Below are 26,035 nucleotides of genomic sequence, written 5' to 3' on the forward strand. Positions count from 1 at the left end.
GTTTCCTCAGTCAATATCTTTCATTCTCTAAGCTGAATGAAAACACCAGCTTTCACAGCTCCAACGATCAGTCAAAATCAAACAATGCTGCGCTGAGAATAAAATCAATTAGTTTTTCTTCTTCTTTTCCACCAGTGTCCTGATTTTGACTTCACATTGTTCATAAAGGACTCCCGTTGAATAAGAAGAATTAAAGAAATGATGTTTTTGGTCTCCAGTGGGAGTTTGATGCTCACAGCTTATCATACCATCACACAGTTTTCACATGTTTCGTACTAAAACCACTTCAGATCAACTTAAACATGAACATTCTTTGAACAGAAAAAAAAAAATGATACGCCACAAACTAAACAAAGCAAAAGCTTAAAGGGTGCAAAATTTGTTATTGTTTAAAACAAAAGTTGTCTGAAAATATACATGTGAGCAAGTCTTGTTTTTTTTTAATTTTATTTAACTATTTATTTAACTATTGGGGGGGCTTCATGTTATCCACAGTGATTTCATGGTTTGATCACAGCTCATCCAGACAGAGTTTTCAACGAGAGCGCTTCTATCCACATGTGGAGGGGGCGGGGCCACAGTTGGGACACATGTTGAACACAGCGCGACACAAGACCGGCAGGCTGCTTTTGTCTCACCCACTTGTCTTTCAAGAGACATTTAGCACATTGTTGTGTGGATTCACTGTCTGAATCTGGAGTTTTTAGTTGTTTCTTTCCCTCCCAGCGCTCACTGGAATCCATCAACACCTGGTTAGTTTCTGTTGTGGGTCTGGATGAGTTGTGTATATATATATAACCAGTGCTTATTTGATATATATATTATCAGCAACTTAATTCTTATCCTAGTCCGAAGTTGTAAACTCTCTGTTTCAACTTTGCTGTTGCTGATAAATATGCTGATAAATAACTTGTTAATTTCAGCTGAGCAGCGGTCTCTAACAACATAAAGACAGCACAGAGTCAAACAGCTTTAAAGCTCAAAGTTTAGTTCGTCTGTATCCAACAATTTTGGTCCATGGTGACATATTAGCATCATGAGGTTGCTGCAGATTTGTTGGTCGCACATCCATGAGGGAAACATCCTCCGCACCATTACACCACCAGCAGCCGCTGCTGTTGATACAAGGCAGGTTGGATCCATGCTGTAATGTTTCCAAATCCTGAGCCTGCCTTCTGAATGTGGAGCTGAGAGACTCATCAAACCAGGCAACGTTTTTCCATCTCCTATTTGTAACGGGTTGAGGTGGAGGTAAGGACCCAAACGCAGGCTTATGAGGCAGAAAACAAACAGATGCAGTAAAATAGGTTATAATAACAAAAAAATTAAACTAGACTACGGACAAAATATGGCATGGAATAAATTAAACCGAGGAGTATATAAACACAGGAGAACTAACAAGAAACAGGTGACAGGGGTTAGCCTAATCAAACCAGGTTCACTAATACCAGGAAGCAGAAAGCAAAGCAGAACTAAACATGACAAGACCAAAAGAAAAAACAAAAACCCAGAACATGATATTATTGTCCAGTGTTGGTGAGTGTGTGTGAATTGTAGCCTCAGTTTCCTGTTCTTAGCTGACAGGAGGCACCCGGTGTGGTCTTCTGCTGCTGTAACCCATCTGCTTCAAGGTTGGATGTGTTGTGTGTTTAGAGATGCTATTCTGCATATCTTGGTTGGAACCAGTGCTTATTTGATTTCCTGTTGCCTTTTCTATCATCTCCAACCAGTCTGCCCATTCTCCTCGGTCATCAACAAGACATTCTGGTCCAGACAACTGCTACTCGCTGGATATTTTCAGACCATTCTCTGTAAACCCTAGAGATAGTGGTGTTTGAAAATCCCAATAAATGAGCAGTTTCTGAAATACTCAGACCAACAACCATGCCACATTCAAAGTCCCTAATGAAATTACATCCTAGTTGTAAATCTCTCTTCACCTTAAGCGAAGCCCCTTCAGATCAGTAATATATGGATGTGCCATCCTCGTTTAAATACCTGACAACTGAGTGTTACACCCTCGCAGAGCACTTCTTTTGTAATGGCCTAAGAGTAGAACGGCTTCCTCTGCATTTAACAGCCCATTACTAGACATTGATTGCAGTTAACAACAACGTCAGGCCATATTAATCGCTCCATCCTTTCGCTCCGGTGCATCTACACGGATCGGAATCTGAGCTTTTATCAGGGATCATTTAACAAGGTTTGAGGAAGTGAGGGGATTTCTGTCAGTGTGTATCACATCACACCTGCTGAGTTCAGTGAGGCAGTTTGGAAATAAAAAGTGGAATCAAGAGAACATTGGATAGAGAGGACAAATGGGATGCTTTGGTGTTAACTATAGAAGCGGTTAGATAAAAGCCGGAGCAGCAAGGTCATACAAGACATGTCTTTTTTACTTCAGTGGTTTGGTGGTAATAGCCAGCCATTTCCACAACAGGCTGTTAGAGGGGAAAAATGACAGAGACGATGAAAAGCCACACTTCAGTACGGCAGCTATGAAAGAATGAAAGAAGGGAGAAGGATTGATTGTTGTTGAGACAGAGAGGGGATATGCAGAACGAATGACTAATCTATTTACTCTTAATAACGAGTAATCCCATGAAGCTATGCAGGCTGCCTGATTTATACAAACGAGCTCTGATTTGTTAAAACGTTGATTAGAGATGAGCCCGTTTCCATGACCATAGAAATTTGATCATTGTGAGAAATAATTTTATCTGATGCATTTACTTGCACTGAGTAAACAATATAATCTAAAAGCCATAGTTTACACGTTTCAATCCTTTAACGGATTTTATCGTGATGGTGAGCTACTTGTGTAGCCACAGCTGCCCTGGGGCAGAGTGACGGAAACGTAGCCACCAATCCGCACCAAGGGCCTCTCCGACCACCATCGAACATTCATCCACTTTAATACACCAGCAATGATGCCGAGGCTGGAGGCAAGGAGGGTGAAGTGTCCCAAGGACACAACGACAAATTGACTGGGGCAGCTGGAATGGAACCGTCAACCTTCCAATTATCTGACTGCCCGCTCTAACACCTGAGCCACTGCCATGCAGAATAGGCAACATGCTGCTGTCCTTTTCTGGTGTTTGCTTTGTTTTTATTGCTGATATGGGGCGATGTGTCTGACGTAAAGATAAAATGCGATCAATAAATACAGCATGCATCTGCCGTCCACTCACATTGAGACAATGACAAGATGTTGTAGCTGTGACTACATGTGCAGATGTAAAAGAACAAAATAAATCAGATATTAGGGAATACATGTACAAAAATATTGGGGAGACATCTAGGTGTGTTAATTCCTCATAATCAGATAACTGTTGTCTACATGATCACTTGAATAATCTGATTATTCCAGAAATGAAATGATGGTTTTCAGTGTGCTTGTGTCATTGTTTTCTCTTTGTGAGTCTGCATGAGGACGACAAGTGACTGTGTCTATGGACAGGTTCTATAAATAAGATTTGCATCATACATTTAACAGGTGAGTAGTTAAGATGGAAGAGATGTTTAGAGATAAATGAGATTCAACCCAAGACTGACAACAGATAATGTATTGTGGTTAAAGGAGTAAATAAGAAGTTTTACCAACATGCAATGTTATTTAAATTTCATCTATATTAATTCAGTGTATCACAAATTCTGCAAACATATCAATTTGATTTGATTTAGGGGCTAGAATTGATATGAAGTGATATCACATGCCGATTTAACACAGTCACAACTATTCACACAAAGTCACAAAAAAAGTAAAAAAAAATAATAAAAAGCTTAAACAATATAATTCAGACATTTAAATGAAAAACAATCTGCTCTTTCTACAAAAATGAATTGTGCCACATTTTGTATATTATGCTTTTTATAGTGTAAACCTTACTCCTATTTAGAGTCTCCAACCAAATATTTTAGGAACTTAGTTATAATAACCAAGACAGTACAGTCTGGCTTTATCATAGCTACATACCACAGCTTTGGATATCAGCAGTTTCCTCATCAAATTATAATAAGATCATTTATTTATCAAAGAAAATGTAAATAAAGACACATTTGTCCCTGTCTCCCCAAAGTTAAAAAGCTGTTGATCCAGATAAGCCCCCAAATCCAATCACTTGTTTCTTATTCCATTTCTGAGATTTCCTGAAAATTTTATCAAAATCAGTCCACAACTTTTTGAATTACGTTGCTAACAAACAGACCAACATTGCTGAATACATGACCTCCGCCACGGCAGAGGTAAAGATTCTACATGTTCTTTCTTAATTACATCTTACAAATGATTATTGTATTAATGTTTGATTAATTTGTAAATTTGGATAAATGCTATTGGCTCATTAGCAACATTGTTAGCGCTATAGTTTCCTCAACACTGTCGGTGAAGACAGCTCTTTTGAAGACAATCTTTCTTGGTACAGGTGTGTATGTGTGACCCGTGGGTTTGTGGTCTGGGGGTAACGATGGGTTTTTGTTTATTAAGTTTTTATTATAAAGCACTTTTGAGTTGCAATATTTTTTGTATGAAAAAGTGCTTTAGAAATAAAGATTGCTAGCGGTGAGAAGCTAGCTCAGGAATACATTACTCCAAGCATGGTTTCAGCACAGGGTGGTGAGCATGGTGTGGGGGTCTACAGCTTTTCAGTAGATGCATGAAGGTGATGCTCAAGGAAAATAGCTTGACAACCACCAATCGAGATGTTTTGAATGATTTGCCTGAACATGCTGAGCTAATTAAAACTGCCACCATGCTTGCCCACTATAACAGTTTATTTTGATTTTTGAGGATGTTAAACCCCCTGCTGTCTTTATCATAAACAAAAGAAAAAAAAAGGAATAATTATGCAGCAGATAACCGAGGGTACAGTCTGAACAAGAAAGCATATCTGCTTTAGGCTGTACTGGTTACTGCAGGCATTACAGACCTACAGTGAGAAATTACCTGTTGATAGCGGAGCTGAGCTCATCCAGGCGCCTTGTGTCAGGGCTGGAGGTGTTGTCCAGCTTGGACAGGGTGTCCATCCTCTTTAGAATCACCTCCAACATGTCAGTGATCTTCCTCAGCACACCACGTGACTCCACACCTCCTAGCACTGAGTGGAGAGACAGATGTGGAAGAAAAGGTGTAAGATTAATTGAAATCCAGACAGTGAATACATAATAAACATGACAAACAAAATTCCAATTAAGCACAAAGCACGCAGCTGCTTTGACTCATCACGCTGTTGTTGGTTTTGGCCGGGTAGGAGAACTGCTTCATTACAGCAGATTAAAATCAAATCTCCTTTTTGGTGCATGACAAACAATTCAAAAAAGACCTCAAATGGATGTCTTTGAAAAATTGCTTTGTCTTTAAGCATTTTTAGATAAAAAAAAAAAACTTTAATTTTTATTGTTTTTTTTTTACCAGGTATTTGTGGAAAATGCTTTTAAATTACTTCAATGAGAAGCAACATCCAATTTACAGACTTACTGCCACCAGATACAAAACATTTCAGCTAAAACTTGCTGATTTCTATGAAAATTCACCTTTCTGCACCAAAAAGCTCAGCTCTACCCTAACAATGCCTTAGTCTTATATAATCAGCTCCCTTTGACTTCTCCCTGTGTGTTATTCCTCATCTTAAAGTCTAAAAGCCAACAGATTGATTATTTCAGTCCTTAACCTGTACATCATCAGCATGATCTCTTAAGCTCAGTGCTGTGTGCTGATATTTTGTCATGAACTGGATTCTAATCAGATCAGACACCCAGACACTCCTGAGTCTGATATCCGAATGAGGGCTTATTTTTATATCCTCTGATACCCTCTGATATGACAATGTGAGAATGAGATTTCCACCAAGACTATGAGTTATGAAAAGCCAGGAAGTAATTATACCCAGACGTTCAGTCTCTCTCGCCTCTTGCTGAATGTGTGTGTTTGAAGGCCAATCTATTTCTTTCACCTGGTGTAGAAAAAAGGGAGTAGCAAGAAGGGACTTTGCATGAGGCTGTGTGAGCAAAGATAAAAATGCTGGTCCGCTGAGGTGAAGAGTGAGTCATGACTGTTCCTCTTACAAACACAGTGGCATGCACTGAAAAATCCCAGGTGGTGAGCAGGATGAAGTTTGCTCATCAGTTAGTTGCTGCGCTCTTGAAGTGAATTTGCTTTATGGAAGCTTCCAAACTTCAAGCATTTTCTGTTTCTGAATCAACGTATGTTTTTCATTAATTTTGTAGTTTAAATAAATGGACAGTACCAGTCAAAAGTTTGGACACATTGTCCCATTAAATCTAAAGGGAAAGTCAGAGAATTTGTACAATAGTTATAAAAAAGTTGAGCGAACTCACGGGGAAATAAAAAGGCCGCAACGATACTGATAAAAGTTCTACGTGTGGCAAATGCGCTCTCTTACAGTCACAGATCTATAGCATCGTTCGATGGCACACACACACACACACACACACACACACACACACACACCACCTCCCTGAGTCTTCCCCGTCACCTCTGCATGTCGGTCCTGATGGAAAGGAGGTCCAAAACCATTGATACTCAGATCTTAAGTCTAAACCTTAGCAGTGTCTGTAGGAGATCGCAAAACAGCCGGGGGACAATGACTCGCTATCCGACCTGGTTTAGCTTCAAGGGAAGGCAGGGATTATAAGCCTCTGCTCTCTCTTACTCACTTCTACATGCTTCTCAGCCTCTATGAGACAGACTGGTGGAGTCCTCAGCTGCCACACTGACTTGCTGTTATTGGCTGACAATAAGTTTGGAACATAGTAAAGCAACAACATGAAGCAGAGAGGTACAATACAAGAGAGTACTGCATGCAAGTCATGCAGACTTTTGTCCCACACACTGCTTATGTTACAGTAGTTTCCAGCTTAACTGCATGTGAAGTGTGGAAGCATTGTCTAATAAAGTGATGGGAATGAGGTGCACAAAGATATTTTATTCCTACCTGTAATGTGTTTGAACACAACTAATTGTTATGATTTCTGACACCAACCCAGACATGAAGTGATGGAAGAGTTTTAGTAAAATTATGTCAAATTATTGGCTGAACTAAACTTAGAATTAATCTCTAACATGCATCCCATAGTTGAATGTGCTTTAAAACTCTGGGTGTAGTACCAATATGGGTTGTATTTAATAGGTTAAACATACTATTTGGTTATTTTGAACCATAGTATTCTAAAAGGATATTAAGATCCCCACCAGAGAAGAAATGCCCTGAACAATTCTCCAAAACCATACTCTTATCCTCACTGTGGTTTAAAAACCAGATAGTTTTACTTCACTGCCGAGTTCTTGTCTTAGAGTCCTGAAAGGCAAGGTCTCTATTTTCACAAGTCAACCTTGTGTTTTTTAATGGGACATAAACAGAATATTATTATTTGACAAGAAGGCAATTCCAAAGCAAAGATTTTCCTTGCTTGTTGAATAATTTCCATGAAGACATGAGGCTGACACGGCTGTCAAATCTGCTTTAACTATGTAAGAAAAGTTGAGTACAGATTAAAGAGAATTCATTCATTTTAAAGCTGAGTTAGAAATATAAAATATTATGGAAACCTTGAGAGTCCAGGACACTTCTGTCTTTATTACAATAGTAAAAACACGACAGACTGAAATTACTGTCCTGATCTACAATGACAACCTTTGCAGGGACATGAATTATATGTTGGATACATGTCATAATGTGACAGATGTAGTTTCATAATGTGTAAAACATGCATATTGTATGTAAAGACGCCTTGGAGCAATTAAACCTTTAGCAGCCATGCATAACTCTGTAAACAGCTTCAGGGCGTACAGGTTGGTACACAAAGGTCAGAGTGTGTTCAACAAACTCCCATTAGAGTATTCAGTGGGCTCTACACTGAAGCTGCAAACAGCTGGATTACCCTCCCTGACCACTCTGTCAAACCAACGTCTGCTGCTTGACAAGCAATTACAGCCAATGGGCTCCAGTGTCTGTCAGCTCAGGCACAAGGTCACCGTCTGCCTCGATTTCCACCAGCAGCAGGAGGAATCTTCAGCTCACTGAGTTATCACCTCAGCCACAGATGTATCCATCTGAGTGACAGCGCCACGTCCTTTACATATGACAGATTGCTTTGTCACAGTTTGTTGGTGGGTCGTCTTGGTAAAATCTTTGTGACTGGCTGATTTCGGATGCCATCCATGTTAATGATCAATCCAACTGAGCTGAATGGTTCTGTGGAGGATCTGATCATTCACTGAAGTGAAACACACAAGGGCTTGTGTTTTAGATTGTAGACACGCTCGGGATGTGTCCATCATGCTACATTGGCAACATGAATAGATTTAAAACAGGTGATGTACCCTTTGCTCCTGGAAATTAATAAATGATTAAGTGACTAAGAAAAATTAGGAAATAAAATTCAATATTTGGGTAAATAACACAATGCTGATAGATAACAGTCACAATATGAAGGAAAGTTTGGCATTGCAGTATTGGATGTAAATAGGGATGATTCAACAAACTCTAAAGCATGTGCCACTGAATCAGTTTCTGGAGGAATCTTTATGCCATAAAATGCAAATAGGAATTAGTATTGAAATAAATCTGCCTTAAAAAAGCTGATCCTTGCTGTCATGCATTTATAAAGTCACTGCTGTCATAAAGTATCGGGAGTGTTTGATCACTGTGGCAAATGGCTCCTTATGTAACCATCAATTACAAGGACAGGTGACAATCTTTTCTCTAATTCTGTTTTTTAAATAAATTACTGTTCAAATCAGATTAAATTTCATCTTATAGTCAACAGGGATGGCCGTATCTTTACTCTGGAATCGATATCTGTATGTTTGTCCGTCAAAACATATGATTCAATACTTTTTTAAATGTCAGAAAAACCACATTTCTAATACAAAACATGCAATCAGATGGTATTTATTTGATTTACATGACGGCGCGTCATAGCTGCTTTCTTTGTCTTTCAATTTCTGCCCTGATGCCACACACACACACACACACACACACACACACACACACACACACACACACACACACACACACACACACACACACACACACACACACACGGGTTCAGCCTGTTGTCAGAGTGCTTGCATCTGAAAACATGTCCTCTATTTAATAATCAGTCGCAAATATCAGCGATTTTAAACTCTCCTAGAGAAGTGAAGATGGAACGAACTGTGCTGCAGTGAGGAGAAGCCATTTTTCTCTGCGTCGCTGTTTCAGAACAGACGGGTGTCACCCTGGCAGTCCTTCAAAGTATTTGTCAGTTCCTTCCAAGGATGTGAAACTGAGAGAAATACTACTTTTAAGTATTTACGTTGAGGGATTTCATTTGTATTTCATATTGCAATTGCAATAAAGATATTAATGTACACTGTGCAATCATGTGTTTTTTACTTTAAGGGGGCAAAAAGTATCAGTATCAGTATTGTTACTGATGAAAAATGTCCATAAACTAATAGAAAAATGTTGGTACTCCTCGTTTCTAGTTCAAACCGACGAATCTCAAAAAGCAGAGGAACCACAAAAAGGACAGAAGGACCAGCAGTGAGTTAGCATCAAGATGAAAAGGAAACGAAGAGAAAGACAAACGACTGACAAGTATGTTTTTTTATTAGATCTCCAGTCATCATCCATTTAAAACACTGAACGAGGTGGTTATTTCACTTGCACTGTGACACAAATGATTTGATGCTTATAAGCACCTTTCTGCCCTGTAGCATCTTATAATGAGGATGCTTGACTAAAAACACAAAGCAAACAAAAAAAGCTTTTCCGCACGCAGAACTCATTAAATGGATCATAAAACAGACTGATAGAAACCACAGCATGCGGTAGCAAGTTAACTGTATTTGTGCATTGTGCCATTTAAAATTCATTATGTTGCTACTGGTGTGAAGAACATGTTTAAATGGTGCCTTTATCAATGCAACCATTATTTGGTTAAAACTGACTACCTATCAACTCTACTTTTGCAGAATCGACACCTTAAATCCGTTAAAAGAGATGATTTGAAGGAATATAAGCTGGCAAGAGGAGCAGAGACATGTAAACTGACAATAAATAATTAAATATTGGCCTTCATTAGACCTGAGCTGGAAGTTATTTAATGTACACGAAGGAATAACTTATCTCAAGAGATCAAACAGAAGCTGTGGAGGGGCTGTCAGCTGTGAGCGCTGTCTGACTGACAAGCTGGTTGTGTTGTGTATAACTCCACTGAGACTGAACGCAGTGAGTTAGCAGCACAAAGCTACAGCATACTCCTTCATGACGTGTTTGAATTCCTCGATTGGCATGGGTGGAATAAATCACCTCACACACAAACAGCACAAACACACAGTCACAAATATACAGTACCCTGTTCAGGTGTAGTGATGGACTCAGGCCTTAACTTAGAAAAACACATTAAGGGAATTACAAAGTCAGCCTCCTATCACCTTAAGAATATTTCAAGGGTAAAAGATGTGATGTCTCAGCAGGACCTGGAAAAACTACTCCATGCTGTCGTCTTTAGTCAGTTTGATTATCCTAACAGTCTTTTTACAGGTTCTACCTAAAAAACCAGTTAGACACCTGCACATCCACTCGTTCAGAACCAAGACAGTGGACCACATCAGTCTTTACACTGCCTGTTCGTCAGGGGATAGACTTTAAAGTTCTGCTGCTGGTCTATAAAGCTCTGAATGGTTTAGGACCTTCTGTATGAATTTACCAGACCCCTCGGATCATCTCGGATTAACCTGCCAGAACCCTCAGGTCATCTAGTTCCAGTTTCTTATCAGTTCCCAGAGTCAGAACCAGACATGGAGAAGCTGCATTCAGCTTCTATGCTCCACACGCTGGAACAAACTCCCAGAAAGCCTCAGATCAGCTGGAACAGGTCAAAGACCCACCTCTGCTGCATTTCAACAGTTTTTATTTAGAGTCCAGATCTGCATCTGGTTGTTTTTAACTTGATCATGTTTTTAATACTGTTTTTGTCTAATGCTCTTTATTTTATCTCTCTTTTGTTTATATTTTTAAATTATGCTTCTTTTATTGATGTTTCAATGTTTCTGTAAAGCACTTTGAATCACCCTGTACTTGAATTGTGCTATACAAATAGATTTGCAACATAAACAACATAAACAACAAATAACAACATAATTCTGGCTTGTTTGAATGATAGATGTGAAATCAGACAGAAGAAACAGAAACATGTTGCATCTACAGCTCTGTGCAGTGTAAAGGACTTGGCTGAATTTGTTTATAAATAGGAGAAGCTATTGTAGGAGATAGCAAAGGATTTAGGATATGGGAGAGGATTCTCCAGTCATGTTATTGGTTTCATCACTCTGATACCGCAGTTGCAATGACACATGAATACAACCAGCTCACAAATTTGCTTCTGCAAGCAATTGTTTTATTGTCTGAACTTAATCACAGAGCGCCTCAAATCTGCCGCCAGAGGCAGAAATAAATCATATAGTTGTTTATGTCTTTTCAACCAAGAAGTCCGAACTATATTATCCTTATTTTCACTGCATCTTGTGTCTTAATTGGTCATTTCATAATGTAAATGTGACACAACGGCCTTTTCACCATAGTTTTTATTTATGAATTAAACATGTAATGCTCATTTTACTTGAAGAACAGTTGAATAGTTACTGAATATGATAGATACAAGCAGCAGCAATCCAACATCTCTGTGATCTACATGAGAACAGTGAAGCAAAAGAAAACAGTCTAATCTGGATGTAGGTTTCATTTGCATGTAATTTAATGAAGGTAAACACTGTCAGGCTACGAGGAACTCCTTAAATCAAAGGCTGCAGATTAGTCAACGTATGTATCAAACTTTGTTCAGAAGGCAGCAGGGATTTAAAGTGCTGAAGGAGAAGCTTTACACACACACACATACAAATACACCACACACACACACAATTGTAATTAGCTTAATTTACGGAGGAAAGTTTTAGGAAAAACTTGCATATCAATTTAAGCATTCTTTCTATAAATATGCATCTTTTTGCAGTATTAGATTGACTACTTTAGTCCTCCTAGAGATTTTTATACAAAACAAGGGCAACATCATAAAAAGTAGGATGGCTTACAGTCGCTACATTAGCATCAATTTTATTCACTGGGCAGGAACTTCAAGTTTGATTTTGAAACAACTGGTGTTAAAAGCTTTATTTCATTTGTTCCTGTTTAATTAGAAACATGTTGATATCAAATCAGTAATATTTGTAAATAATTACAGTGCCTTGCAAAAGTATTCACCCCCTTGGCCTTTTACCGAATTTGTTACATTGCAACCTCTAATTTGAATATTTTTTACAAATCAGAATTTTATTTGATGGATCTGCACAAAATAGTCCAAGTTTTGAAGTGAAATGAGAAATATAAATACAAAAAAGACATTTCAAAAATAAAAAACTGAAAATTGCCATGTGCATATGTATTCACCCCCTTTGTTATGAAGGCCCTAAAATGCTCTGGTCCAACCAATTACCTTCAGAAGTCACACTATGAGTGAAACAAAGTTCACCTGTGTCCAATCTAAGTGTCACATGATCTATCAGTATATATACACACCTCTTCTGAAAGGTCTCAGAGGCTGCAACATCTAATGAAGGGGCGCCGCTAACCAAACACCACTATGAAGACCAAAGAACTCTCCAAACAAGTCAGAGACAAAGTTGTTGAGAAGTACAAGTCTGGGTTAGGTTATAAAAAAATATCTAAATCTTTGATGATCCCCAGGAGCACCATAAAATCCATCATCATCAAATGGAAAGAACATGGCATCACAACAAACCTGCCAAGAGAGGGCCGCCCACCAAAACTGACAGACCGGGCAAGGAGGGCATTAATCAGAGAGGCAGCCCAGAGACCGAAGGTAACCCTGGAGGAGCTGCAGAGTTCCACAGCAGAGGCTGGAGTATCTGTCCATAGGACCACAATCAGCCGTACACTCCACAGAGCTGGGCTTTATGGAAGGGTGGCCAGAAGAAAGCCATTACTTTCTGCTAAAAATAAGAAGGCACGTTTTGACTTTGCACAAAGGCACGTGGGAGATTGTCAAAATGTATGGAGAAAGGTGCTCTGGTCAGATGAGACTAAAATTGAGCTTTTTGGCCATCAAGGAAAACGGTATGTCTGGCGCACACCCAACACATCCCATCACCCCAAGAACACCATCCCCACAGTGAAACATGGTGGTGGCAGCATCATGCTGTGGGGATGTTTTTCAGCAGCAGGCACTGGGAAACTGGTCTGAGTCGAGGGAAAGATGGATGGTGCTAAATACAGAAGTATTCTTGAGCAAAACCTCTATCAATCTGTCAGTGATCTGAGACTAGGACGGAGGTTCACCTTCCAGCAGGACAATGACCCCAAGCATACTGCTAAAGCAACACTTGAGTGGCTTAAGGAGAAAAATGTAAATGTGTTGGAATGGCCTAGTCAAAGTCCAGACTTCAATCCAATTGAGAATCTGTGGTCAGACTTAAAGTTTGCTGTTCATAAGAGCAAACCATCAAAACCTGAAGGAGCTGGAGCAGTTTTCCCTTGAAGAATGGGCAAAAATCCCAGTGGCAAGATGTGGTAAACTCATAGAGACTTATCAAAAACGACTTGCAGCTGTGATCGCCGCAAAAGGTGGCTCTACAAAGTACTGACATTGGGGGGGTGAATACATATGCACATGGCAATTTTCAGTTTTTTATTTTTGAAATGTCTTTTTTGTATTTATATTTCTCATTTCACTTCAAAACTTGGACTATTTTGTGCAGATCCATCAAATAAAATTCTGATTTGTAAAAAATATTCAAATTAGAGGTTGCAATGTAACAAATTCGGTAAAAGGCCAAGGGGGTGAATACTTTTGCAAGACACTGTAGTTATTTTCCTTTGTTTATTGCAGAGGCTAACAGAAATCAGTCAAAAATAGCCTGTTCAATACTAATTATTTTACATCAAACATCACAAATGTACATTTTTCTTACATCTTCTCTATTATATCTATCTATATGGGTAGGCTGGGTCTCAAGCTCGGGTCCTCTACCGAGTCCTGGGAGCTTGAGGGTCCTACACAATATCTTAGCTGTTCCTAGGACTGCACTCTTCTGGATGGAAATGTCTGATGTGTCTCCAGGTATCTGTTGGAGCCACTTCTCCAGTGTGGGGGTAAAGGCCCCCCCAGTGCTCCGAGGACCACTGGTACTACTGTTGCCTTCACCTTCCAGGCTTTTTCCAGCTCTTCCTTGAGCCCTTGGTATTTCTCCAGTTTCTCGTGTTTCCTTTTCATGATATTTCCATCATTGGGGATGGCAACATCGATCACTATGGCTTTCTTTGCTTGTCCATCTGGTGTTTTACATGAGGCATATATATGTATATATACACACACACATATATATATATATATATATATATATATATATATCATTTTTAGTTATTTATTTATTCATATAGATAGATAGAAATGAAATTGAGAGATGCAGTGAAGTGACAAAAGTAAAAGGCCAAAAAAGTCAAAGATACACTTGGTAAATTACGGACAGAAGAAATAAATGTTCAAATCACAAACTAAAGTTAACATCTGAGCTACAGTGGTCGGCTGTGTGTAATTTGTTCTACTGAGACACTTCTCATCTTAAAGCAGAAAATTAGATATTTTTTAGTAGTTTTTGACTTCTTAAAGAGCCATTGCATTGTTAGTTAGGACTTACAAAATGCAGCGAGTCAAATTACAAAATATTAAATTCAATATACTCAGTTTCATGAAATTAGAAAAAAAATGAATAAAACAACAGTTCCAAACATTAAGCAGTTAATTACAGGAGCCGTGATCATGGACCGTGCTTTGCAACAAGTTTGTAAAAGGGAAAATTTAATGAATGAACCAAGTTTTAGATTCTGTTGTAAATGTTTCCAGTTATTAGAAGCTACTAATTAAAATGTGAAATGGCCAAAGGCTGTGGACTTTTGGGTAAGTAAGTTAACGCAGCTACTGGAGCGTAACTTGCATCTGCTGTGATGTAGAGTGAAGAGCAGAGGTAAGCAGGGGGTTTGCCGATTAAGGTTTTATAAATAAAGTGATAACACTTTGGGAGTGAAGTCATGGCTAATAAGCATGCATCCATTTGCTATAATCATGCATCCAACCATTCATGCATCCATCCATTCATTATCTATACCCTTTTATTCCAATTCTGGGTCACTAGGGTGACTGAAGCCTAATCCCACTGCTATCAGGCGAGATGCAGGGTACCAGGTGGACAGCTTGCCAGACCATTATAAAGAAACAAACAGCCACTTATGCAAACACTCACTCGTAAGGAGAATTAAGAAACACCAATTAACCAGGTATCCGTGTTTTTGGACTGTGTAAGGAACACAGAGTACCAGGAGAAAAGCCTCACATAAAAAGATAGAAACTCCACACCGAAAAGCCCCAGACAAGGTTCAAACAATGCTAACCACAACACCATAAAGCAACCCCATAACCACCTCTATCCCCAACCATAAACAGTTAACAAGACTCTGGCATAAGAATTGATTGAAGTAAACACAATCAGATAAAACTGAATATATAATCAGCAGGTTGTCTATTTAGTCTTGCTGTCTCTAATAAATATCAGAACATGACCAAGCAGATGTAGATGTCTTCACTGTCGTTGGGAACTACCAGATTAGAAATGTCAAGGGTGTCAAGGAATGCAAAAATTAAAACAAGTTGGGTGGAGATCTTAAAGCAGTCGGTTTCCTTATAATAGTATAACTGTGCCTTAAGATGCTGGAGCATCCTGCGTGATTATGTGTGTGTTTTTAAAGTAGAGGTTAGAGGAAAGAGACACCTCAACAGACTGAAATGAATTTTGATTTTTTGCATTACAAATTCATCAAGTATTCATTTAAATGAGACTGTATCTTATGCTCAACAACAAACATGGTCCAGAATGATTCTTTTGGAAACTCATAACAAGAAGTGCAGAAACTCTGGGCATAAAACTGGGTAGGGACAATAGGGACATGTCCCTACCAATATCCAGCAACTCCTTGAGTGTCCCTACCATTTTCTATGGAACAGGACAGCTGAGAGTTACTGCGCTCTCTCAGCAGCAGTGCTGCTTTAAGTCCGACATTACAAACAACTTAAACTGATTGGCTCTGCCTTGTGCTTCTTGCTACGTGAGTGGTTGTCAATGCTGTCAGTCACTCTGTTCAAAAAGCTAGCGCTTCTGGCTAGTGTTAGCAGTACTAACGGTGGTTGCCTTCAGCCAGAACTTCAGGAGAGAAGAAAACACACGAGGAAATCAGAAGGTATTTTAGAGTGAGTCAATGTAAAGTTTAACAAAGAAATTATTTTTCCACCTTCCATTGTTTCATGAAGAATTGTGATAACAGCAGCCACTAAGCCAAAAACTTGTTTCCTTATCATGTGTTATTTTGTCAGGTGACAGAATCAAAGCTGCAGATAGTTCAGAGAGAGGAAGAGATGCTGAGGAAGATGAAGAGGAAGGTGAGCTTTATTTCTCAGAAATGTGACTTGACCTATTTAATTGATTAAAATCTAATCAAAGTCATGATACCACATACTGAAGTCCTTATTTGACCTTCACATAACAGACTTCACGTACAGACTAGAAAAAAATTGTTTCAGATCCCTGCAAAAAAAGAACCATAATAATTTTAACATGGGTTGCAATTAAAGTGAGAAAAAATTAAAATAATGATGAACTTTTCCTTTAACGTCACAAACAATGCAGCTGCAATTAGTCAGTGATCACTTTTTTCCAAATCATTACAGTTATGAGGAAGATGATGTGGTTTATCACTGATTATCTGTTAATGGTCACATTTTCCTTCAATGTTTCATTAGGCTGATTAATGTAAGTTGTATATTTCTTGTACTGTGTGATTAAAGACAATTTCTGTATATAAACGTAGTTTGCACCGTGGTGTGGACAACATTGATGTGAAGCAAACAGGCCAACAGATCTCTTCATCTCGTAAGATCCAGAAATCATTACGTAAAATAGACCTGTAATCAGTTAGCTAAAATACCAGATCCTATTGTCAGTCACTGAATAGGATATTTTGCATTATAAACTTCTGCTTGTTCATATTTTCTATCTACTCAACTATATAATTCTGCAAAGAAAAATCTATCATAAGTGCAATAAAACAGTCGTCCCCCAGGGGCTCTGCAGACTAATTTTATGTCCCTACCAATGTGAAAATCAAACTTACACCCTTGGTATAAACAACCAGAAAAGTAAGAGAAATGGGTGCAGAGTCATTGTCAATTGGATAAAGTCTCTGGTTAACGATCGGGTGTTTTACATGAGGCAACTTTGGACGACCATCCCTCCCATGACGAGTCAGCTGATCATATGTGTGGGCGTGCACGTACTCCACATGCACACCTGTGTTAAGAAAGATTCTCTCTTTGAGCAAAGTTGCATGCAACACACATGACAAGTGACTTACTTATAGGTGAGTGCACATGAACAACAGCAAACACACACCCATGTACACACACTAAAACCAGCACATTACGTGTGCTTGAAGAGGTTGGTGTTTTGATTGGCTGGGGGGATGTTTGCATATTCATGAAAAGGAAACCATTTGTGGTTTGATGAATGCTGACAGAAGGGCGTGCTGCATCAAGGTTGACACAGCTAAATTAACTTAAATCTGATGTCATTTTATCATAGACACACACACACAAAAACACAAACATGCACAACATAGAGGCCTTGTCTGAAACCTTAAAAAAAAAAAAAAATTATACCTTAAAACAATTATTGGTGACACATACCACATTACAGAGACATTTCATCAGTGCTTGATAATGGAAGTGTTATTTTTGAGATGTTCCAACCCACTGAGTGTGTAATTTCAATTCAGGGCTTCCAGCTGCGACAGAAAAATGCAGCCTTGATCAAGCATCACCATGGTTTTTTGCCATGCCATCCTGCCAGGCGTTTTCCCATTTCCAACATCAGTTCAAAGACCTGATTTTTGATGACATCATCACCGCAGTTATGGATAAATGCACACCAGAGTACAATTAGACTCAATACACACTAATAATGAAACTAAGAACATTTCCACATTCACAATGTGAAGGAACTCAAGGGATTGGGACTAAACAGTTGTGTAGCCTTAAGAAAATCACTTGTCAATTAAGATCAGAACAAAAGGCTTCAGTTTTCTAGTGAGCATAAAGATTGGACTCTGGAGCAATGGAAGAAGGTTATGTGGTCTGATAAGTCCAGATTTACCCATTTCCAGAGTGATGGGAGCATCAGGGTAAGTGGAAAGGCAGATGAAGTGCAGCCATCATGCCTAGAGCCTATTGCACAAGCCTATGGGGGAAGTCTATATTCTGGGGTTGTGGCAGTTGGTCAGGTCTAAGTTCAGCAACATTATGTGCCCAAAGAAAGAGGTCAGCTGATACCTAAATATACAAATTACCAGGTTATTCCTTCAATGGATATTTTTCTTCCCTGGTGGCATGAACATACTCCAAGATGACAACCCCATTAAGAATCTTTAGGATGTGCTGGAGAAGGTTTTGCTGAGTGGTCCAACTCTCCCACGACAAGATCTTGGAGACAAATGAATGCAACTCTGAATGGAAATAAATGTTTTGCATTGCAGAAGCTTATTGAAATGATACCACTGTCCATGCGAACAGTAATAGAAGCAAACTGATCAAGAATAAATTATTACAGTGTGCAACATTTTTCTTTTTGGATGGGCAGTGTATTTACAGATTATCTGTAAAAAGAGACACTTGGGCAGCTGTCCAGTCACAGAAAAGCACAATTCACCCCGAAGTCATCAACTTTTTATATGTTTTCTAATAAGTGTCCAACTCCAGAATACCTTTACCACAATTTACTTTTCCCCAGCAACAGCTAGTTCACCATATTGCTTTCAAAGAAGTGTTTTTTCTTTCTTAAAAGAAAAAGTATCGGCTCCAATGCCAGCAGATGAAACTGTTTCTTTTCTTTGTCTGTGACACCACCATTCACAACCCCGTCTCATCACAAACTGTAAAACATACAATAGTCCTCTTGTCCAACATCTACTCTTACATTTAAGTCTTTTATTAAAAAAGCTTTTAGGCCTCAATGCAGTAAGAAACCCTGGTCTAGACAGAGAATCTCAATTATATCTCAATCTTATTAGCAGAGGTAAAGTAAACAAGTAAAGAGGTACAAGTAAGACGGAGCTAGGTGTGTTAGGTTGTTAGAAATGGTGTTCTCTAAGAGACAGCAGTCAGATCCTGCTAGCAGTTATAGTTCTACCAGTGTGGAAACCAGAACAGTCTGGATTGTGCATATTGATGAAAGCAATATTAATGAGAGGAACAGAGTGGTCAAGAAAGAGCTTAAGGGCAGGTGTATGGACTGTACGAGTTTTTTTTTTTTTTTTTAAGATTTCAGTACACAAACAGCATCACAGTCTGTGGTCAGACACTGTGAGATGGACACATATCCACAGGCTATTCTTTCCTAAAGGGCAGATTTCATGTTACTTACAGGGAATCACAATGCACGAATAGAGACATTTGTCAGCTGTAACCTTGCAAAATGCAGACTTAACCACGTATATTATTCAAACCATAACTATGTATGTTTAAATGCTTAATCGTAGTCATTCAACCAGAGAGAGCAGAGCAGGGAAGTAAGGAACTGTGTGTGAGAGGGAAGTGTAAAATTACGTTTACTTTAAAAGATTGGGTAGGATCAAACCAACATTCTTTCATTGGAAGGCGATATCTCTACAAACGCACCCCCCCAAAGAGTCTACACAAAACAAAGGCAGACGGACAGATGTGTACTCTTCCAATAAGCAAGTCATGGAGAGCTGATCATCTTGATCAAATGCTGATTGGCTTAAAGCCAACTCCGGCCAGAATGCCTCACTTCAACTGATCTCATTACATGTTAAAGCATAAAAATCATCATCCTCACGAGCATGAAAGCATCGCATGTAGCAGTGGGTCTCATTTACCAATATCCTCTTATGAATCTTCTTAAATTGTACTTGAGGAGTTTCTTTATGAAAAGAAACACAGTTTCATGAATATGTTCGTAGACTGTGGAACTGTAGCAGTCTTCTTAGATTGGTGAATACCAATCTCTTCTCACTGGAAAGGACAGACCCGTCGACCATACTTTACTTTGGTAAACACCCAATAAAGGTCATAACTTTCAGGCCACATGCAAACAAACACAGAGGCAAGGCAATGAGGAAAAATAACAAACATGATAAAATGATAAATGAAAACAATCATAAAAATGTGCAATGAAGCCCGATTTTCCACATTTTTAAAGTGTTTACTTGATCATAAATAATCACATGGTGAGCTTCAAATCATATAAAAACACCTTTATATACAAACGGGTCATCAGTTATTCCTGAACCTGGACAGCAGCCTGCGGTCTGGTCCCATCCTAGATGAACATCCTCGTGGTGTCGTGGCTAAAGGGGAAAGTGGTACACTGTAGAATAAAATTTTATTACATAGCCTGCTGTACCTTCTACAGTTTGTAAAGGAAATTTCCACCTGCTGTGGCATCATTCTAAGATGCGGTTCCCCTACAGAGCAAGTGGTGCATCTGATGAATCCTCCAGTCTGTGTTATAAACCAGGAAATATCCATTATTTCTTAATAACAGCAATTATAAAAATAATTTTAATTTTTAAAGACCACATTCAGCAGGTGGACCTGAGAGTCACAGGCGACATTTATGGAGGGATATTCTTGTAGTTGAGGGAACAGATCAGGCATGTGTGCAGTTAGATACATTAAAAAAATTAAAATAAATTAAAATGGATGAAAAATAGTTTAATTTTCCCTAGAGGAGAAGTGTAACATTTGGATCTGCATCATCTTGCTATTTACCTTAAATAACTAAATGCTTTGTACTGTTACTAGTATTATTGTAGTCTATTTTAAAGAACAGAACAGCAGAAAACAACAGAAATGCTGGTTTTGTGCAACTGTGTCGGTTTTCAGATGTTCCTAAGAATACTCGTATTCTACTTCGTAGGATTTATTCTTAGCTACGAACAAATTCAAGATACAAATATTTTGGTAAATGCCACAATTTCTGTAAAATGTTTGCAAGTAGGATTTAAGAACAAATTTGTTTGTAAGAGCAGCTGGTGAATAAGGCGGTGGAGGTAAGGACCAGGACTCAGAGGCGGGAAGTAGATGGGTGCAGGAACAAAGTTTATTAAGAATGAACCAAATGATTCAGGCAACACAGGGAACAGATGACGGGGAAACACGACAAGACCACAAAAACACAAACCCAAAACCCACGGATCATGATACTAATATTCTTTAGCAGCGATCCATAGTTTTAAATAACTGGTTTAACAAAGTGTCCTTTCGCCCCAAAAGCTAAGAAACCCTTTTAGTGTCAGAACAAAAACCAACGACAGGAAAAACAAAACAAAGACAGTTCCAGCTGTTTCATTGTTCTGCTCCCATGTGTCATTGGAAAGTTAAAACAGCTGGTTCTGTGTTTGCAGGGACTGTTTAGAAACACAAAACATGAGGTACGTTCCAACTGGAAGCGCCTCTTCTTTAAGATATAAAGTGCTGTATGAGAATCATTTCATAAACAACCCAGAACCCAGACAAGATTAGTTTGTGCTTCATAAGTGCAGACCATTTGGCCACTCTCTCTTTGTCAAACCATCTACTTGATCTTTATCCTGCTAAGCCACTTCTCTTTAAACCTCACTCCACTTCTCCACCATCTCCGTGATCAAATTTCCTCTCGTCCTCTTTGGGCCTGATTCTAACTCATCTATTAAATTCCCCATTCATATCTCCATAGAAGTAACTCAGAAAGGCACATTAACCAATAAAACTCAAAGACAAACACTCAGTCAAACAGACTTGTGTTAAATGCCCCGCTAACCCTCCAAACTCCAGTTCATCTCCTCTTCTTATTCCCCCACAAATTCAATTACTACAAATCACATGCAGTTTAATTATAACAGTGTAAGAGACCCACCGTTCATTAGCTGAAGAACAGCATGACTGAGTGCAGATGGAAAAGATGTGATATCTTTTTCATTTTTACTGCATAATGGCTATGGAGTGCAGGGTGGGAAGAGGTTAGAACCAAATAAAAATCCAGCAAATTAAACTTTGTGGAAGTGACATATTGCACCACCATTACAGTAAACATTGTGCGTCAATGATCTAAAATACAATGTAATTAGATGTAAGACCAGAAATGGTGGCTTGATCAATAAGCACTTGTACTGTGCAAGTAAAAGAAGCAGAATAGAGTTTTATAAAATGAAACCATTTTCATCAGTTTAAAAAACTCTGTGAATAAGGTTTTTAAACATTTATTGTTCATTTGGTTATTATATTTTGTCAAAACAAATTAGACCTCATGACCGGGGATGGACTGGATGAAACAACATTAAAATACTCAAAGAAAGCTACAAAGACTGTTTATATTGATAGTTTCCGTCTCTTCACTTAGAATCTTCTGTTTTTAAGTGATCAGTGAGGGCATGAAGAAAGACCGTGCATATCTATCAGTTCCACTTCAAGTCAGATCTCGTCCTCTTCCCCTCACCCCATTTTTCCTACTTTTTTATTTCCTCCCTTTGTAGGCTACTGTTTTATTGATAGGCACTTCTAGTCATATCACGTCCAAAGTAGACAAGATCTTTGGTTTCCATTTATTAATTCCCATCACTTTTTAGCCCCTGGTTCAGTGAGGCTAAAAGACTATTTTCCTTTTTATCTTTTATACTCAAACATCCTTTAATTTCCTCTCTTTGCCTCTCTTTCATTTTGTTTTATCGTAGATTATCTCACAGTGATGACACAGGATGAAAAACTAGCCTAACTGAGCACGTAGATCCAAACACAGAACAGACAAATAAGAATAAGACATATTTGAACAGAAACCAAATTGCACACATGTATAATGAAAGGCAAATCTGATATGTGAAAAATTTATGTGTGTGTGTGTGTGTGTTGATAAAACTGTGATGAAATGGAGTGATAACATTTACATCTTATGACCATGACTGCAAAAATACAAAACAGTGAATTTCTTTATCAGATAGGATTATTCTTGTCAGAATAACATGACAATCTGTTGGACTGAAGAACGGAATTAATGAATAAGGATCTTTTCGTGCACAACATACACAATGATTAACATGAGGCGTAAATCCACTACCATAGCAGGAAATATAAACCATCGACAAGGCAACACCACCAAGACTAAATACACTTAGAATAATCTGTAAACCCGGCAGGATGAAATGAAATAAGAACAACACATATTAAAGTGAATAATAGCTTAACTAAAATCTGGAAACGCTCTCAAATAAAATGCGTTTTGAGAAGAGATTTGAGGGCAGAAGTGAACCACCTGAACTGATTACCATAAGTAAGTCATTCCAGAGCCTCAGAGCCAAAACTACAGACCTCTGCTACAACCATGGAGAGAAAACAGGACAGTATTTACAAGGTGAGTGATATACTGTAACTAGGGCACAAAAAAACAAAAAACAAACAAACAACAACAACAACAAAAAAAAAACAAACAATGAAAACCTTCAACGTAATAAATAAAAACTTCAAATTAACTCTAAAACATCCTGGCAACCAATGCAAGGATGACCACGTTTCCTTCCGCCCATCTGTAATCTGTCTGTGGATGTTTTCTCCAGACTGCAGTTATTCAGTCATGTATAAAATTTTCTGTGTCTTTAAAAGATTTAATAAAAAGATCAAAAGTAAGAAAAACTACATGGCTATAGAGTCTGTCAAATGACATCATTAAAAAAGAAAAAAAAAATACCTGTGCATGGCCACAAGTAATACGTATTGTAAGTAATCTGGGACCAAGCATTACTTACACATAGGAACAAGATAACTTAAGTTGTGGCCATGTGTTAATTACATGCATATTTATGGGCAATTATGATTTTATTGAATTGTATTTTAACGTTGGGATTAATTATAATATTGTAACCAAACTTTACCTAGTTAAATATTTTACTACAAAACTTCAAACTTAGGCAGGACAACACGTTCACCATTCAACAGCAGGCTCCACAGTGATATTGTTCCCTAAAAACTACAAATCACACAAAAAGTATACCCACACTATGGTATCCCTAGGGGGACATTTGCCAAAATAAAGAAAAAAAAAAAAAAAGGATTTTATACTCAGCTGATGGGTTAAAATGATATCCTGCAATGTGTTTTATCAAAGACACTTAAGAAGAGATACAAATAAGTAGGAGACACTTAAATCAGGGTGCTGAAGGTGTGCATTTTGAAATTAAATTAATAATGGACAAGTTGTTGATGTATTATTATTATTATTAGTATCATGTAGCCACAACTTCATCTCATTCCCAGATGGGGACTCGAGTCACACTCAAGTCACATTTCCAGTGACGAGACTCGACTTGGATTCACACTCAAAAGACTTGAGACTTGACTCGGACTCGTGATTATAGACTTATGAAATCTAATTTATTTTTAATGTTTAATCTTCTTTCTGTTGGATCTTCTGTCTGCTGTCTGTCTTGAGTTGTGTCATTTCCTCATACATAACACTGATGTAACATCACACAAACACACGTGTCCTCACGTGCAGTCAATCAAAACAATGGCAACATGTGAACACGTATGTTGCTGCAGCACCATTGTAACTTTTGGGGTATTAAAAACTTAATAAAAATGAACCAATATAAGAGCAGAAAACTGGAATGTCTGTGGTAAAATATCCAGGACACTGGATTCACCACATTCACCTTCATTCACCTTAAAACACACCTGGAGAGGTTAGTCACTGTAATATGAAGCTAATGTTAGCATCTATGTTAGCAACAAGCTTAAAGCCACAGCAGTAAATGTTAGCTTGTTACTACTTGTGTACTAACATCATCAGATTGGCTCCACTAAATGTGTACAGAAGAAGAATGAAACATTTACAGAACCGTGATGACATTAAACTGGGCCCAAACAGGAATCCCACCCACCGATAAACACAGTTTTATTGTTTTTTTTTTTATAAAAAAAAAAGTACAGTTTTTTTTCTAAAATAACTAAAATACTTAAAAGGCAAAATTATTAAATGAAAAGTATCAACATTGTATTGGTATCGCCGATACTTGCCCTGGATTTACTAGGTATCGCCCAGTCCTAGATGGTTGTGCGTGAAAATCCCAATAGATCAGCAGTTTCTGAAATACTCAGACCAACAACAATGCCACGTTCAAAGACACTTAAATCCCCTTTCTTCTTCACGCTGATGGCCAATCATAATGAAAGTAAAACCTGGCTTTGCTAGTATCATGCTTACCATGGTTTTTGCATCTTGAAGTGAATCCTCTGAGACTCTGGACTCGAGATTCTCTCTCAAGATTACTGACAAGGCCAGTCTTGCTGAGCCATCATGGAGTGTTTTTTCTTCAATGTGCCTCACCAAGCCTTATCTTTTAGTTCTTTAAAGCACCCGTTGTAGCATTAATCCATTCTTCAATGTAAAGAAGTACTTGTGTACTTCTTCACTGACAAGCAGTAACCATACTTGATAATAATGCGATTTTTTAGTCAGAATAAAGACTATTTTAATAGAAGTGAAAGCAAAGCCTAGCATAGCTTGTCTGGTCTGCTAAGGATTCTCTGCACATTCACTGGAAAGTGAGGTTTATTGTAGGCAGCTCAACCAAAATCAAGTGCTGAAGCTGAAAACTGAAATAAATCCCAGAACAAGCTGTTATGGCACTTTTTCCATCAAGAGTTAAGTGTCTCGTTAAGACTTACTCTGCAATACAGTGATGGACAAAAATCTGAAACTTTTGAAAAGGCATTTGCACTCAATGGTTGTTTATCAAAATCAAAATTACTAAGAGTAAGACTAAGAGTTCCTGTTACTATAATTGCCAGCAGGTTGTCTCCGGGCATCTTTCTATCGTCTCCATCAATTTCTCCAAATGTCTGCAGCCATTTCCCGCCA

The 26,035-nt window shown here is 38.3% G+C and overlaps 1 protein-coding gene across 1 annotated transcript in view; it reads right to left on the bottom strand.

Annotated features, from left to right (window-relative positions):
• Nucleotides 1-26,035, bottom strand: part of LOC121637794 (alpha-1,6-mannosylglycoprotein 6-beta-N-acetylglucosaminyltransferase B-like) — a 189,433-nt gene that overhangs the window by 118,164 nt on the left and 45,234 nt on the right. The window contains 1 exon segment of the mRNA XM_041982076.1: nt 4,946-5,096. Within this exon segment, the coding sequence (XP_041838010.1) occupies nt 4,946-5,096 (151 nt within the window).

Source organism: Melanotaenia boesemani, chromosome 4 (genome assembly GCF_017639745.1).
Source record: "Melanotaenia boesemani isolate fMelBoe1 chromosome 4, fMelBoe1.pri, whole genome shotgun sequence".
Taxonomy (NCBI): Eukaryota; Metazoa; Chordata; class Actinopteri; order Atheriniformes; family Melanotaeniidae; genus Melanotaenia; species Melanotaenia boesemani.